General features: G+C 47.5%; 1 protein-coding gene across 1 annotated transcript in view; it reads left to right on the top strand.

The window, feature by feature from the left end:
• Nucleotides 1-14630, top strand: part of LOC119393109 (homeobox protein BarH-like 2) — a 35065-nt gene that overhangs the window by 6306 nt on the left and 14129 nt on the right. Inside the window, exon 2 of the mRNA XM_037659933.2 lies at nucleotides 13112-13491. Coding sequence (XP_037515861.1) covers nucleotides 13112-13491 — 380 coding nt within the window. The remainder of the gene's footprint in view (nucleotides 1-13111; nucleotides 13492-14630) is intronic.

Below are 14630 nucleotides of genomic sequence, written 5' to 3'. Positions count from 1 at the left end.
CCAGTTGCCTGCGCGAGGCGCCAAACACGTGGAGTTTCATTTTAAGTGCGAAAAACGCACGCTTTGTCCACAATAATAAATTAACCAACGTTTCTACACCCTGGACCAGTGTAACCAACTTTCACTGAAAGTGAGGTGGTCTTACGGAAGATACTGCATCAATCGCACTATTCACACTGCGAACCAAATTTATCTGAAGTATTGAAGGGTGAACTTGTCGGCTAGTTGGTTGAACATATCGCAGGGAGAAACAGCGCGAGGACCAGGACAAAAATAGGCACACATATAACCACACGTTATCTGAAGTGCTCTCCTGGCAGCACTGTCACGTAGAGTCTCTACATGACATGTCTTGGTCATGTAGAGTGTCTACATGACCAAGAAATGTTTGGAAATGTATTGTCGACGTAACGCCGATGACCTGTTAGCCAACAGTTGGGGAACGCGCTCACAGCACAAAACGATGCCGGAAAACAGGCCCGGAAACTCTTGCCCTGTTCTATTAGACTCAAAAACAGAAGTGTAATCATAAATGAATACTGCGGCAGTTCCGAAGTTCACCGCTCTAACAGTCAGCACGACATATGTGGTACGGTGTGATGTTACGCTACATTAGAGAGAGAGAGAGAGAGAGAGAGAGAGAGAGAGAGAGCTCTTTATTGAAAGGCAGAGAATTTAGCCGACGTGTGTAAATTCGCTGACTTGCTATACTCTGCGTGGGGAAGGGGATTGGGGACTGAAAGACACAAAGAGAGAGAGATATCGAAAGAAATGTAAAAAGTTAAAATAGAACAAAAATGAGGTAAAAACACAAACTGAGTGTTTTGTCTCTTGGGCGGGGACGTGTGCTGATGGTGACTTGTTTGGACTGCCTTATTTTCAATATGTAGAATGCAGTTTATTACACTAGGATACAGAAGTGGAAAATAATTTGCAGGTTCCATACTTCTGATGCTAAATGAAGTTGATAATATTTGCACCATAAATATTGCTTTAACTTAACTTGAAATGTCTCACCCACTGATCCGAAGAGACATTCTGTCCTAAGAATATTTAAATTAAATTGTTACGTTCCTTTGCAGAGTGTCATTTTTGCATAAGCTTTATTCGGCATTATGAGATTCTTTTGATTACATAGTTATGTTTCGTTACATTCGCATTTACGCTCGTATTTCTATGTAATGAGCGTGACACTTGCTTCTCGATTGTGGTACCTTTCTGCCTCGTTTGCACCCTATTATAGGGAGTCTGCTACGTCTAGGAGACTGCCAGTTACAACATATGGCGCTGAAACATGAAGGTAACAAAGCAACTAGAGAAAAAACGCCAGGCCTACGCTGAAACCGCAGCACAGTCACAGCGAAAACTGGAAGACCGGCGTTTCTAGAGCCCGTTGTAAGCTCTCTTGGGGCTACAATACAAGTACACTAGAAAGGTACCCACTACGCCATAAATCACAATTTTTGTGAAGTTGGGAAGCACCTACTAAGCCATTATTCGTCATTCTGCGGAGACGCGAGGCACCAGCTACACGTCTGTAAGGCATTACGTGAACTTTGTTGACGCGACGACTAATGACGATGAAGAATTATGGCTCAGCTCTTTGTAATGGGTTGGAAGCTTTAAACGGCCCACCAGTTATGTAATTTGCATTGGGTGACGCCCAGTCGCTATTTCCCTCTCCCGTCATGCTGTATAACATACGTTGACGTGGGAGAGAGACGGGGGGGGGGGGGAAAGAACTTTACTGAGACCCCGAGGAAATTGATCATGCGCTTATGGGCTTCCTTGGCAACCAATACAAGTGCACTTGCGAGGAACCCACTACGCTATAAATTATTGTAATTTTACTGAGACCCCGAGGAAATGGATCATGCGCTTATAGGCTTCCTTGGCAACCAATACAAGTGCACTTGCGAGGAACCCACTACGCTATAAATCACTGTAATTTTTGAGAAGTAGGACAGCAGGCGCTGTGCCATTTTTCGTCATTCTACGGGGAGCGTTGGTACCTGCTAAACGCATTAAGGCATTATGCGCACTTTATTGATGCTGTGCCTGATGACGATGAAGAATTATGGCAGAGCCCTTTGTAATGGGTTGGAAGCATTCAACAACCTACTCGTTACGCAATTCGCATTGTGTGACGCCTGGTTACAGAATTCGCGTCGTGCGACCCTTGGTGCTGATTTTACTCTTCTACCACGCTATATTGCATTTGCTAATGTGGTTCCTTCCCGACATGAAGGCTGTATAGGACATTTTTGCAAAGCAGTTTTAAGCACCGGCATGGCTCAGAGGTTGAATACTGGGCTCCCACGCAGAGGCCCCAGGTTCGAACCTCGTTCCATCCTGGAATTTTTTTCTTATTTCGGGCGATACTGGTTACGGACACCGGCGGCGGCGGCGGTGGCGGCGGCGGCGGCGGACAACTACGGCGCCAAAAACGGCCGGTGAAATGATCTCATAACAGCTTTCGCTGTAAAAGTTGAGTACCACGCAGCATGCAGTGGAACGAAAAAAAATCACCGCATATCCACGGAGTGAATGATGATGAGTGGGCGAAGCTGCGGAGGTTCATCTGTAAACCGTGAATCTTCCGTCAATTCTGCCCAGTACATCATCACCGACGTGAGATCGGGCGCGTTTATACTAAAGGTTCGATGAGAGTTACGACGACTTGCAGCTCACTTTAATTTTACATGTACGCTGTGAATTTTCATTGTTTAGAAAACCATTGCTTTAGAAAACATCTGGCGTCTTTTCGTTTTGCTTTAGAAACATCTGGCGTCTTTCGTTGGTTTATTTCATCAATCAACGGCGTTTTGAACAAAATTTTTATTGTTTAATCACGCACAGGAGAAATCTCACCAGGCACTACCTTGGAGGTAAACAATGGCTGCTAATGGGAATGAGAGACAGAAGAAGTCGGCTTTTAGCTAACACTTACACTTCTACTTCTACTAACGTTTCCTACTGGAACATGCCAATGGCTGCTAATGGGGAATGAGAGACAGAAGAATTCGGCTTTTAGTTAAAGCACACGCTGCGATTTTTTATTGTTCAACAACGCACAGGAGAAATCTCCCACCGGCACCACCTTGGAGGTCAAGGTCTGGTACTAGCGTTAAGACTGGTTACGCACTACGACGGGGACGAACGGGTGCCGCTTTAAGGAGCTTCGCCCCTAAAATTACACTAGTAAAACCAAGAGATCGGAGGATGGCAGATGGGTCAGGGAACAAGCAGGGGTTGCAGATATTCTAGTTGACATCAGACGAAAGAAATGGACCGGGGCTGGCCGCGTAATGTGTAGGACAGACAACAGAATGGTTACCAAGGGATGGGAAACGCAGTCGAGGAAGGCAGAGAGTTAGATGCAGTGACGAAATTAAGAAGTTTGCAGGGATAAAATGGAATCAGCTCGCACATGAACTGCGGATCGTCGGGAGAGGCCTTCGTCCTGCAGTGGAACAAAAGAGGATGATGATGATGATGATGATGATGATGATGATGATGATGATGATGATGATGATGATGATAGGAGGTATTGCCATTAAAGTCCTTGGATTCGGGACCTCTTTCTTGTATGTATTTTACGTAAATATACATATACAATATCTGCAATAAAAATTAATAGAATAACTTAGACTACTCGAATTCTTGTCAAGGTTGAAGGCTGGGCGTGTTGGTAAAGCATCACTGTAGATTGAATAGCGCAACTACCCGACGGCACTCAACAGAGCGCCCTGTGAGCCTTTCTTGTGCCCCGTCGAGTAGTTGCGCTATTCAATCTACTCGAGTTGAAAGCATATGAGCATTAGCATGTATACTTAGCAGCTGATCGTCCTTATGCGCAATTCACAGCACAGAAATGAAATAGAGGACGGGATACGGTTTAACATAAACAAAAATAGACTTCTGACTTTGCAACTGTAACACTGTTGCTCGCTTTTTGTTGCCGAAGCCATTACACGACACAAGATTATTGCTGTCGCTACTGCAATATAGCGTACAGTTCGCGTGCAACTATTTAACGCAAGAAGTACTTCATCGAGTGGCATAAAGTAGGTAGACAAAGCAATGAGGACTATATATGCTTTGTCCTCATCTGTAAATATGCGCGATATATCTCTGTTGATGCGTTATTACTGAGTACACGTGCCCCGTCAGGCTGAACGAGGAAACAACCGAAGCCCGAAAGCTTGATCTACTAACAATGCATCCCGCTTTTCAAGGCTAGTTAATGGCCCTCTTATGGCCAGAACGCTCGCGGGACAAGCCTGGAAATTAATAACACGTTTCTCGCAGGCCTGGTCTCTGTGCCTCGCTTTTGGCGTCGAGTTGGAAAAAGACATATATTACTGTTGCGTTTTCCCCAACGAGAGAGTCTAAAGTAGGCCGCAAAACACCGGTTCCTTCGTTCTCTTGGCTCTCTGCTTAAACCTGTAACACACGTGCAGCGTTTGCGGCACCATCATGCGGCCAATTCTAAGCGTTAATAACAACGACAGCAATCACAAAGAAAAAAAAATCCGAGGGGGGCTCACACTATCGCTAAGACGACTCGACGGCGAAAGGCTTAGCGGCGACGCATTAAAGAATGAAACGTTTCCGTCAGAATCCAACGAGCCGTTTGGCTCGTCGCGCTTCATTTCATGCTTGTCGAGCGTCTTCTGGCGTTACAGACGTCTTCGGCCTTCCACGCAATTAACTAAAGTCCATCTCACAAGCTGCTTGCGGGACTGTGAAAGCTATACGGGGCTGCTTAGCCAATAGGAAGAGTGAAAACCTTTCACGGTGTATTCAACCTCGCTTCGTCGTCTGCTCGGCGTCCCAATCTATAGCGTCTGCACTCACGCGAGCGAGCAAACGGCAGCAACTAAAACTGCAGCTCCGGAAAAAAATGAACAACACGCGTTAGGCGACTAAAGCGAGCACACGGTAGCAAATAACGCTCGATCGCGTTGGGAAGTCACGGTCGTCAGGGTATAGCGCCCGAAGAAAAAAAAAATTGGCCGCGTACGTGCGTGCTTCGCTGCAAATGTCGTCTAAAGACGATAGAAGAGGCGCTGCGTGAGATATGGACGCCATCTGGCAATACGTCGGCAAACATGAGTGCTGTGTTGCGGGCTGGTAGTCCCGGCGCAGCGGCAGGCGAAGACCGGCGGTGACCAACGCGACCGGTGGGGACGCCGGCCAGCCCGAACACGCTGTTTGGCACGATGCGCCGAAGGAGAAGAAATGTCCGCACTCAACGAGTACTCTCCACAAACTCTCTTATTTACACGTCGCCTGGGTAAAACAGGAATGCCAGAGCGGCGCCCCCTGTCATTCGTACAATGCAATACTGAACCGAAACCGAAACACAACATGACTTGTGCAGAGGGCACGGAGGAAGAGAAGTTTCAGCGCAGTCGCATTTTCAGCGCAGCTTAAGGAACTAGGGTCTTTAAAATTGCGTATCTATGTATTTTCTATTAAAGGAACACACCACCTAATACTTACCTAATGATGTTGCGCCTCAGATAGGCGTAATATTTACTTTTTGATCGACAACGTTCACAAGTATGAACAGCCGTACCAGTTCAAGTTGGGTGGGCGGTAAGCAAGTGGTTCAACTTTGGCTGGGTGGCTGAATCGGGTGACGTGCCGACAAACAGAAAGACAGACCAAAATTTCTGCGTTTCAGTTCCCCAAGAAAGACTATCGTCTTTAAAAAACAACTTGGCGGCTCCCTTCGAATCCTTGCGCCTCGAAATTATGAAGTCGCCGTCGCGAGCTGTGTAGCCCGTAAGTTCTAAACCGACGCTTGTGTTTGCGTTATATGTGCGCACGTTTCGACAACAATGTATTCGTGTCTATTTTGCATTGTTTCCAAGATTCGTTTTCAAATTCTCGGGGACAAGGCTTAGAAGGCGTGGCTGAACAAACAGTTGTTCTCAATAATTAGGACAAAACGTGCCTGATACTTTTTCCTCAACGTGACACAACACAAAGTGATAGTCGATTCCACCATTTATTTATGGCTCCCAGGACAGTGGGCAAATAGCAAACGCGAGTTCGCATCGAAGCGGGCGATCGCGTCCGCATGGGCGCTGCCATGATGGTTCGCCATGACAATTGTCGGCAGTTACCGATATAATAATTAATTTAAGGTTAACAGCGCGAAAAGAAGACACGGCGGACAGGAAAACGACGGGACAAGCGCTTGTCCCGTCTTTTTCCTGTCCGCCGTGTCTTCTTTTCGCGCTGTTATAACCTTAAGTATGCACAACCAACTAGCCCAGTCAGCCACTTTATTAAATAATAATTAAATGCTTATGACGTACTGTGGGCCGTAAAAGTTTGCGGGACCAGCAGCGCGTGGCGAAGCGACAGAAAACTGCGTTGCTGTGCCACCTACCGTCACACAGTGTGGTGTTGAGGCTATCGGCCGTGACTTCCGCGATTATTTCGGGCAACGGTGCGTTGGCGTGTGTGGGCGTGTACACGAGTCTGCCGAATTGCGCTTTAAAGGGGTGACTAACCCACATAACACAGATCATAATCTGTGTTATGTGGGTTAATGCTTGCACTCAAATAAGCTGGCGAAATTTTAGCGCATTTGGTCGAGCACCCAATTTATAATTGGATATTTTTATAAACACGCGAGCGGCCTGAGAGTAGCGCAACACTGCCGTGCTGGCGATGCCGTGACATAACAAGCTGCTTGCTGTGCGAGCGCCTGCATTCCGGCGAATGAATTTTTTCAGTGGTCAGCTGCCCGTGCAATCGAGCTATTTCAGCTTTCTACAGCTTGGCAGTGAAATTGAACGATTTGCTGCGGCTGGAACTTAGGTAGAAGACGACGGCTCCACTCCATGCAGCACATAGTCACTCACGGCATGGCAAAATGGTGGTCGCCTGCGGTGGGCGGGGCTTATAGCCGAAAATTTGTAGGGCTTATTTTGCACTGAAATATTTATTTACAGTTCATTTTCCACATATGTATACGCATAGTGGACCCTCGGTTTCTATTTTTCGCTGAAAACCGCAAAGTGTTGGTGACCGTGTCATGGCCCCCTTAATTACAATATCAGTGAAGTACGGTGCCAAAGCTATGCGCTCCTATTAAGGCCATTCATTGCCTATCAAGAAAATGTTCTCGATGCTTCCCTGACGTCTGGGTGGCAACAGAGAAGATCCCGCGCCCTTGACCGCCGTCATCAGTTCCCCTTGCTGCCGCGCACGCATTCGTCTGGAGAGCTGCTGCCGCACAAGCTTCCCCGGTGCGGGGCTATCCCGAAGGTAACCGTGAGGCAGTGCCGTTTCCTAGGCGCGAAGTGTGCAAGAAGCGCTGCACTTTCCTGTCATAGGCAATGAGGAAGCCCCCGGCAGAAATGAAGGCGCGAAGAGAAACAAAAGGAAATCACACTCGCCACGTAAGCTGCGAGTCGCGGGGATGCCCTCCCTTCCCCGGCCACATCGCAGCTATGGGCAAAGAAATGCAAGCGCATTTTAAAGGGCCCGTCACGAATGTTCAAACCGAGTTCGAAGGTGATTCCCCGGTTTTCTTAAAGTGTGATACAACTGCTTCGACGGACCTGTTAGCGCTCTTCATTACATTTTTTTCCCACGATCTCCTTCGTGTTTCCGAGTATATTTACCTAGCTTCTCACGGTACGCACCCTACAGGAATAATTTCAGCGTCAAAGTCGTTTCCCGGATGCTTAACACTCATCAGCTCGTCATAAAAGTTCCATGAGTCCGTCTTTCTTTTTTCTCAATTCATTCTATGTTTGCATATTTTTATTTAATTACTTTATCGCTCTAATTATTACTGCTTACCTTGTGTATCTGTTTAATTAAGAGCGCACCTATCTTATCGCATCTGTCATACCCACGTGCCATTCTGCCTAGCTAATCGTTGCCAGTGCTGCTCCACGGGTACGCAGCGACGTTTATCGCATGCCTTTGTCTTCAATATAAAAAATGTAAGCTAGAGTGCCTCAACAGGTTTCCGCCTTTTTATTTATTTATTTTATTTCTCTAATTACTCTGTGCGAGCAGTGGCGTAGCCAGAATTTCTTTTTCGGCGGTGAAAGGGTTCAATCATAATTTATGTCTCTTCGTGCGTGCTTTTTTGCATGTTTTCGTGTACATATACACATGCAAAATTGAAAAACCGGTGCGGGAGGTGAACCCACCCCCTCCCACACAAACACACACACACACACACACACACACACACACACACACACACACACACACACACACACACACACACACACACACACACACACACACACACACACACACACACACACACACACACATATCCTCGCTGGCTATACGCTAATGGTGTCCCGTGAATATTGGGCTTTTACAAAGCCGCCTTCGAAGCCTCGCCTATATATGTATACATCGCACAGTTCAAACGCGCATTATATTAGCTGTAATACCTGTTTTATAAGTTAACTATGGCTCATCGTGCAAGAAATTATGAGTATACAATAGAGATAAATGCCCGAAGTACATTAGTGAGCTCTAATACGAATAGAGCAAATTTCTGCTTTATAGTCTTAAGTGGCACAAGAATGGCAATTTAATTTGAGCAGTCGGGTTACCTAAAACGAACATGAATTCATCCCCTTTTCATGCGTGCGTGTATATGTGCTATATATAAGTATCTAGAGTTCATTAGTATTCATTTTATTTTTGCCTCAGGTTCTCGCAACCTAACATTTTTGCTGTATTATGTCACCGTACACGGCGCGCCACGCTATGGGAGCTAAGCGCGAATGCGCGTGAGTGAGCTCGGGCCGATTCTCTCGGTGAGGGAAGCCTCAAGTCGCAACCTGTATTCCTATTTTTTTTTAACTCACGTTCATGTGCCTTGCTCGCAATCGGAAACTAAACGTCGTACCTCTTTTTTTCTGTTTCAGAACTTTGTAAGTATTCCTACTGTTGAATTATATTTCTTATCATTCACGGCCACACAATATGGCCAGCCCTGGTTATAGCATGAGTAGGCAGAGCGTAGCGCAAGAATTTGAAACATGTCGTTACATAATATTGGCCACCTTGGGTCACACTTCTTATTCGCAAATGGTAAGTTATTGCACGCGCACAGCTTAGTCCCTTAATTTATATGCATATTTCACACTCCGTAAGGCTGTCTTTCAATCAGAAATGGGAAGCTCGACCAAGATAACGATGGCGACCAAGTTTCGCACCCTTTGTTTGCGCACGCTTATAAAGAAAAGAAATAATTAATATACAAACAATGTCCCTGCTCAAGAGTCTGGACTTTACAGCGTCTGCAAAAGAAAGTAACTGACGAGAAAAAGAGAGCAGCTTTTTTTCCCCGTTGAACTCGCTTGCGCACACTTGTTCTTTAGCGCGTATTTCCTATGCTTCAAGTTTAAATTGTGCGTGTAATCGTATAACTCGTACAGGAATTAGCGGATGGGTGGCGGTAGCGGCAGCAATGCAGCCGGCGGTGGCCCCACTCAGGGATTTCCTGGGAGGGGAATAAATCTCAGCTCACCTCATCTGCAACTGAACAACAGCAAGGAAGCTGGCACCGCTCCGCAGTTGCGCCATTTCTCAACGGGGAGTGGAAATCACAGAGAACAAAGTACATGCGACCGCCACACGGGAGCAGAAAAGAAGCGAGAAAGGTAGAGCTGTACGCGTATACCTTTCCCGTCTTATTATCGACTACATACCGGCTAAACAGTCAGCTGACAGATACTATACTCATATTCGTAAAATGCATTTTAATAAAGAGACGTGTTCGCCGGCCTTGCCCTCGGAAGAAGGTCTACGGGATGTGATCGAGCCAACGCGTACAGTATGAGCGAGAGTTTATGAACATGGATGTGACACGAATTAAGGTTCACTGGATGCTTTCGATTAGTTGAAATGGAAGATTGTTAATACTTTTTCACTCTATCGCAGCAAAAATGTTACCGACGGAGATAAAGGAGCTACGATTTAATTTAGTCCCCTGCGGTGTCCAAACGACAGTGTTGGACAGCGTTCTTGCATTGGACCGCTATAAGCATGCGGCCGGTTGTCGAACGTGCGACTCCATGCTCGACAGATAAACGCCTATTGCCATGCACTGAGATTGAGCTAGCGCATTGTGTTTGAGACGGGGAATTGAGTTGTTTCGGTATCTTCAGATGAAGACGTGACCAAACCTCAGCACAGTGGACAAAACTGTACCGCTGGTGTCGACATCCTGTGATGGTCATTTCTAAGAAGCCTAGGAGTTTAAGAGGCTGCAGTCTGTGTAAACTTGTGTGCTGGAAACTGAATGTGTTTGTAAGAACCCCACGTCTTCGTTTGCAAGCTCAATAATTTTTACTGTTGCAACTGTTCCTGAGAACGGCATGGATTCTTGAAATAGAGCTCTTATTCGAGCCAATATGAAGCCGAGAGACAATACAATCAGAAGAAGTGCGAAATTACATTATAGATTAACCTGTTATTACTGTCAACGTTCAGCATGGACATGAAGCACCTTGACAGGCTAGAAAAAAGTACCGCTTCTTTCACTAACTTCAGAGTTAGGCAACTTACATAACGGCATCATGTGACAAAATTTACACATTACACGAACGCAACACATTTTTATGCGGCGGTTGATGAGCACTCCGAGTCGCCAAAACATGCATGCATCTCCACTTTTAACGGCACGACCGTTGGGCTCCCTCGATGGCTGCAGCTACACCGCGTCAGAAGCAGAGACGAACGTATTGAGCATCACGTATCATGACGTCACTGCGTTTAGAATGGGAGGAAGGAGAAGGCCATCCTACAAGAGGAATATTGTGCTGTGTCACCCGTCTACCAGGAAGACGCCAGACAAGGAGACCTGCACGTATAGCGCATCGTTGACCAGCTGACCGGTCCTTTCCCGACCACGGCCATCGCATGACGTCTCCGTGCGATTGCCCTCGAAAAGAAAACACTATACCGGGGACCACTTCGTGATAAACTCTTTCGGGCTCTGTCCGCGTGCTTTCGCACTGGCCCGGAGGTGGCTCCCGAGAAACACGGACCTCGTGTTAGCCTTACACGGGGGATCCCCTTTACGTGATTGCTGCCGAAGGTGCATAAAGCGGCAGACCTCGCTAACTCCCGTCGTCAAGCCCTTTCATCATACATCTATCACCCGCTTCCTGAACGCCGCGCAAACCACGTAGCTGTCCGTGACCGCACGCCGCGTTCCGAGATACAATCATCGCCCAATGACCACGCTTCTTCGGGCTAAGCCGGACGTCCCCTTCGGCGGCGTATTCAAGCGACGCTCGGTTCTTGGCTCCTCGATGCACTCCGCTATTCTTTCTTCTTAAAACCCCGCAGCGTTCAATACGTATTCGCATGGACTGTGCCACAGAGGGCCACTCGGGAGTCCTTTCTATGGGATGATTTCGGTCTGCAGGCGCTGTTGAACCACTCGGCGCATTTGAGCCGGGAAAGGCCAGACTGCGGTATGCAGCCAGGATCAAGAGTCACGGGCACCCCAGGGAGATCGATGACCGCTCTGAGAAGAGAGCTCGGCGGAGGTCAAAGCTTTACGTGCTGGCTGCGAAAACGGGAGCCACCAATGTAGCGCCTCCCCGTCGCGACATCGATATATCGACGAGAAAAAGTTCGCAGGAAGCCGTTGGCCTCGCATTCCCAGAAATATTGCCTACTTCGTTAAATCTTTCATTAACAATGCTTCAGTCATTTGTCTTACATCAGCTGCGTCTGATTTCGTAAAGCTATTGTCACTGTCACCAGAGGCGTTCGCTGTCATTAGGAAACGTTGGCGCCTTTAATTGGCCACCCTTAAATACATCCGATTAATTCCACGTAGGAATGAAATGCAAAAAATGGCAGAAGTTCAGGGAAAGACGGAAGCTTGAAGGAATGAAAAATTCGTGAACGCGGGGCTAGCACGGCACTGGGGCGAACGTTCCGACAAACCGTCTAGTCTTCTTCAAGGCTGAAACTTGTGCTCACGAACTTGTGCAACTTGTGCCCCGTGTGAATGAATGAAACCGCTATATACGGTCCACAACAGACGAGAGTAACACCTGTCTAGGCCCATTGGGGGACCATCAGGTTAAACCTGACGGCCCACGCGCAGACCCTCTGGACGGCCAGGATTTGAGAGGTCTCGTCCTGGGCCTTACTAAGCTTCTTCGTTCCTTCTTGGGTGAAAGGGGGGCCGGCAGAGACGCAGCCCCACAGAACAGGCTCGAAGTCCGCCGCATAGCCACTACGCAGGAGGCAGTGCGGGCTTGGGAACCGTTCAGGATACGAATAATGCGAAGAACACTCGTGTACTCAGATTTAGGTGCACTTTAAAGAACCCCCGGTGGTCAAGGTTATTCCGGAGCCCCTAATACGGCTCGCGTCATAATCAGGTCGAGTTTTGGCACGTAAAACCCGAGCAATTAGAATTATTTCCCTTACCCGCAGTGCCGTGTAGCCGACCGGGATCAGCCTTCTTAACCGCCCTGCCTTTCCCTTACGTTTCCCTGTTTATATACGTGAGCGCTTTGACACATGTATATCGGAATTCTGCCGTTGATGGGGTGCTGGACTCAATGTGTTATGCGCAGCAAGCTAGGAGGAAGTTCATATCTGAGAACATTACAGTCAATTGAGCCGGGCCGGTGGAACAGTCATAATTGAACCATAGACGAGTGAATGAGAGCATCTCATATCACGTTCATTCTCGTAAGTGTAAAGTGCGCATTTGTTACTCAGATCCGGAAGTGTGCCCATAGCAGTGGCATATGAATTCTCACGCAATCTTTCGTTCTTGTCAAGCGAACTTCCATACATTGCGACCGCGACTACCAGTCGCGTATGGTATGCTACGGTGTGACAAACTGTATTGAGTTCAAAGTGGTCAACCAGTGGCGTAGCCAAAAATTTTTTCTGGGGGGGGGGGGGGGGTTCAACCACACTTTATGCATGTTTGTGCGTGCGTTTGTATGTGTGCGAGTGTATATGCACATCTAAATTGAAAAATACCGCGAGGGGTCCCCCCCCCCCACTCCCGAATGCGCCAATGGTGACTACCCTTTTGCTGAAAGGACATTTGCCTTTTCCTTTCCAGCCGGTTACCCAGACCTCAGCAGCACGTACTTGCCAGGCGGAGGCAGTGCCACTTCGTGGCCTTCGTCTGCGTTTCCAATCAGTCCAGCGGTGTCTTCGGTGGAAGCCCTGGCTGGCTCTGGTTTCCCGGCGCAGCAGCAGGCACTGCCCCTGAGCCCTTCGACGAGCGATGCTCTGCAGGCTGCAGGCCGCGAGTTGCGCAAGGCGCGTCGCAACCGGACCGTGTTCACCGAGGGCCAGCTGATGGGCCTCGAGCGGCGCTTCGACTCGCAGAAGTACCTGTCCACTCCCGACCGTGCCGACCTAGCGCGAGTGCTGGGACTGACGCAACTGCAGGTCAAGACCTGGTACCAGAACAGGCGCATGAAGTGGAAGAAACAGGTGCGCGCACTCCCCGTTCCGTTCACGAAGAGCCGTCCGTTATCATACCTCAATAGTTATAACTTAGGCTGTTATACCTGTATGCTCAACCCCATGCCGCAGAACACCCGCATCAGCGCCGTTCCGAATTTCTGAAGCCGCATTATGCCTTTAGAAACATTGATATGTTTAAACTGGCAAAACAGTATTTCGTATGCTGTATTTTTATATATTTAGATGAAAAACGGTGGATAATAGCGGAGAGAGCGAAAACCAAGGTGGACCTTTTTCAATTTCTTGTTCGAACCGCTGCGCCGTCAGAGCTTCGAAGCTGAAGTTTCGAGAAGAGAGGCTTTATTGACATTCTTTTACCACTTTTTACCACATTCAATTTACATCTTTCTCTAATTATCCGTTTCTTTTGTCTCTTCTTGTAGGATGCACTCTTAAAACACTACTACTTTAGTTAAATTTCTTTTGCTGCACTCTGACGTGCAGGTCGTCGAAAAATACGAAGGAGAAGATGGAGCCCTCCCCCTTTTGTTGTCACCTATCGGAGTTCTGATAATTACAAAATTGTGTTATTAAAAATGTTACCAGAAATTCCATCTTATAGCTTTGTTCTGTCATCACGTAGACGCGCGGACGGGATGGTGACATTTTGAGAGCAGGCGAATTATCAGGGTTGTCGCATAGGTTCGACGTGGAGTGGCTGGGTTTTTCCCGAAGCCTGCGATACGGTCGGCCGACGGAAGCCGGACGCGTTTCGAGGGATGTCGATTGGAATGCTCGGAGGAAGTGACCTGAAAGGCAGCAACAGGGTATTTCCTTCGCCATCAGAATCCATGTCAACAAGGTTCAGTAACACCTAACCAGTGTAGTTCATGTTCCACTGACATTTCATGTCTCCATTGTACATTGCCGGCCGGTAAAACGGATTGAATGCATGGTGACTTATTGAATAACGCTAGAAAAAACAGGGACAAGGAAAAAACGACTTCAAACTACCATTTATTCAGAAGCACAAACGTAAAGCATATGTAGCGTTGTAATCCCAGTTGTCTCATATATTACATAGCTAAAAAAAGCGTTATTACAGGCTAAAAAAAGCGTTCTTTTGTGTACCAGGAAGCAATCCTGCCGCGGTAACTGTAGTCAGA

Source organism: Rhipicephalus sanguineus, chromosome 5 (genome assembly GCF_013339695.2).
Source record: "Rhipicephalus sanguineus isolate Rsan-2018 chromosome 5, BIME_Rsan_1.4, whole genome shotgun sequence".
NCBI lineage: Eukaryota > Metazoa > Arthropoda > Arachnida > Ixodida > Ixodidae > Rhipicephalus > Rhipicephalus sanguineus.
The sequence above is the reverse complement of the archived record's forward strand: the minus strand, read 5'-3'. Positions and strand labels throughout refer to the sequence as shown.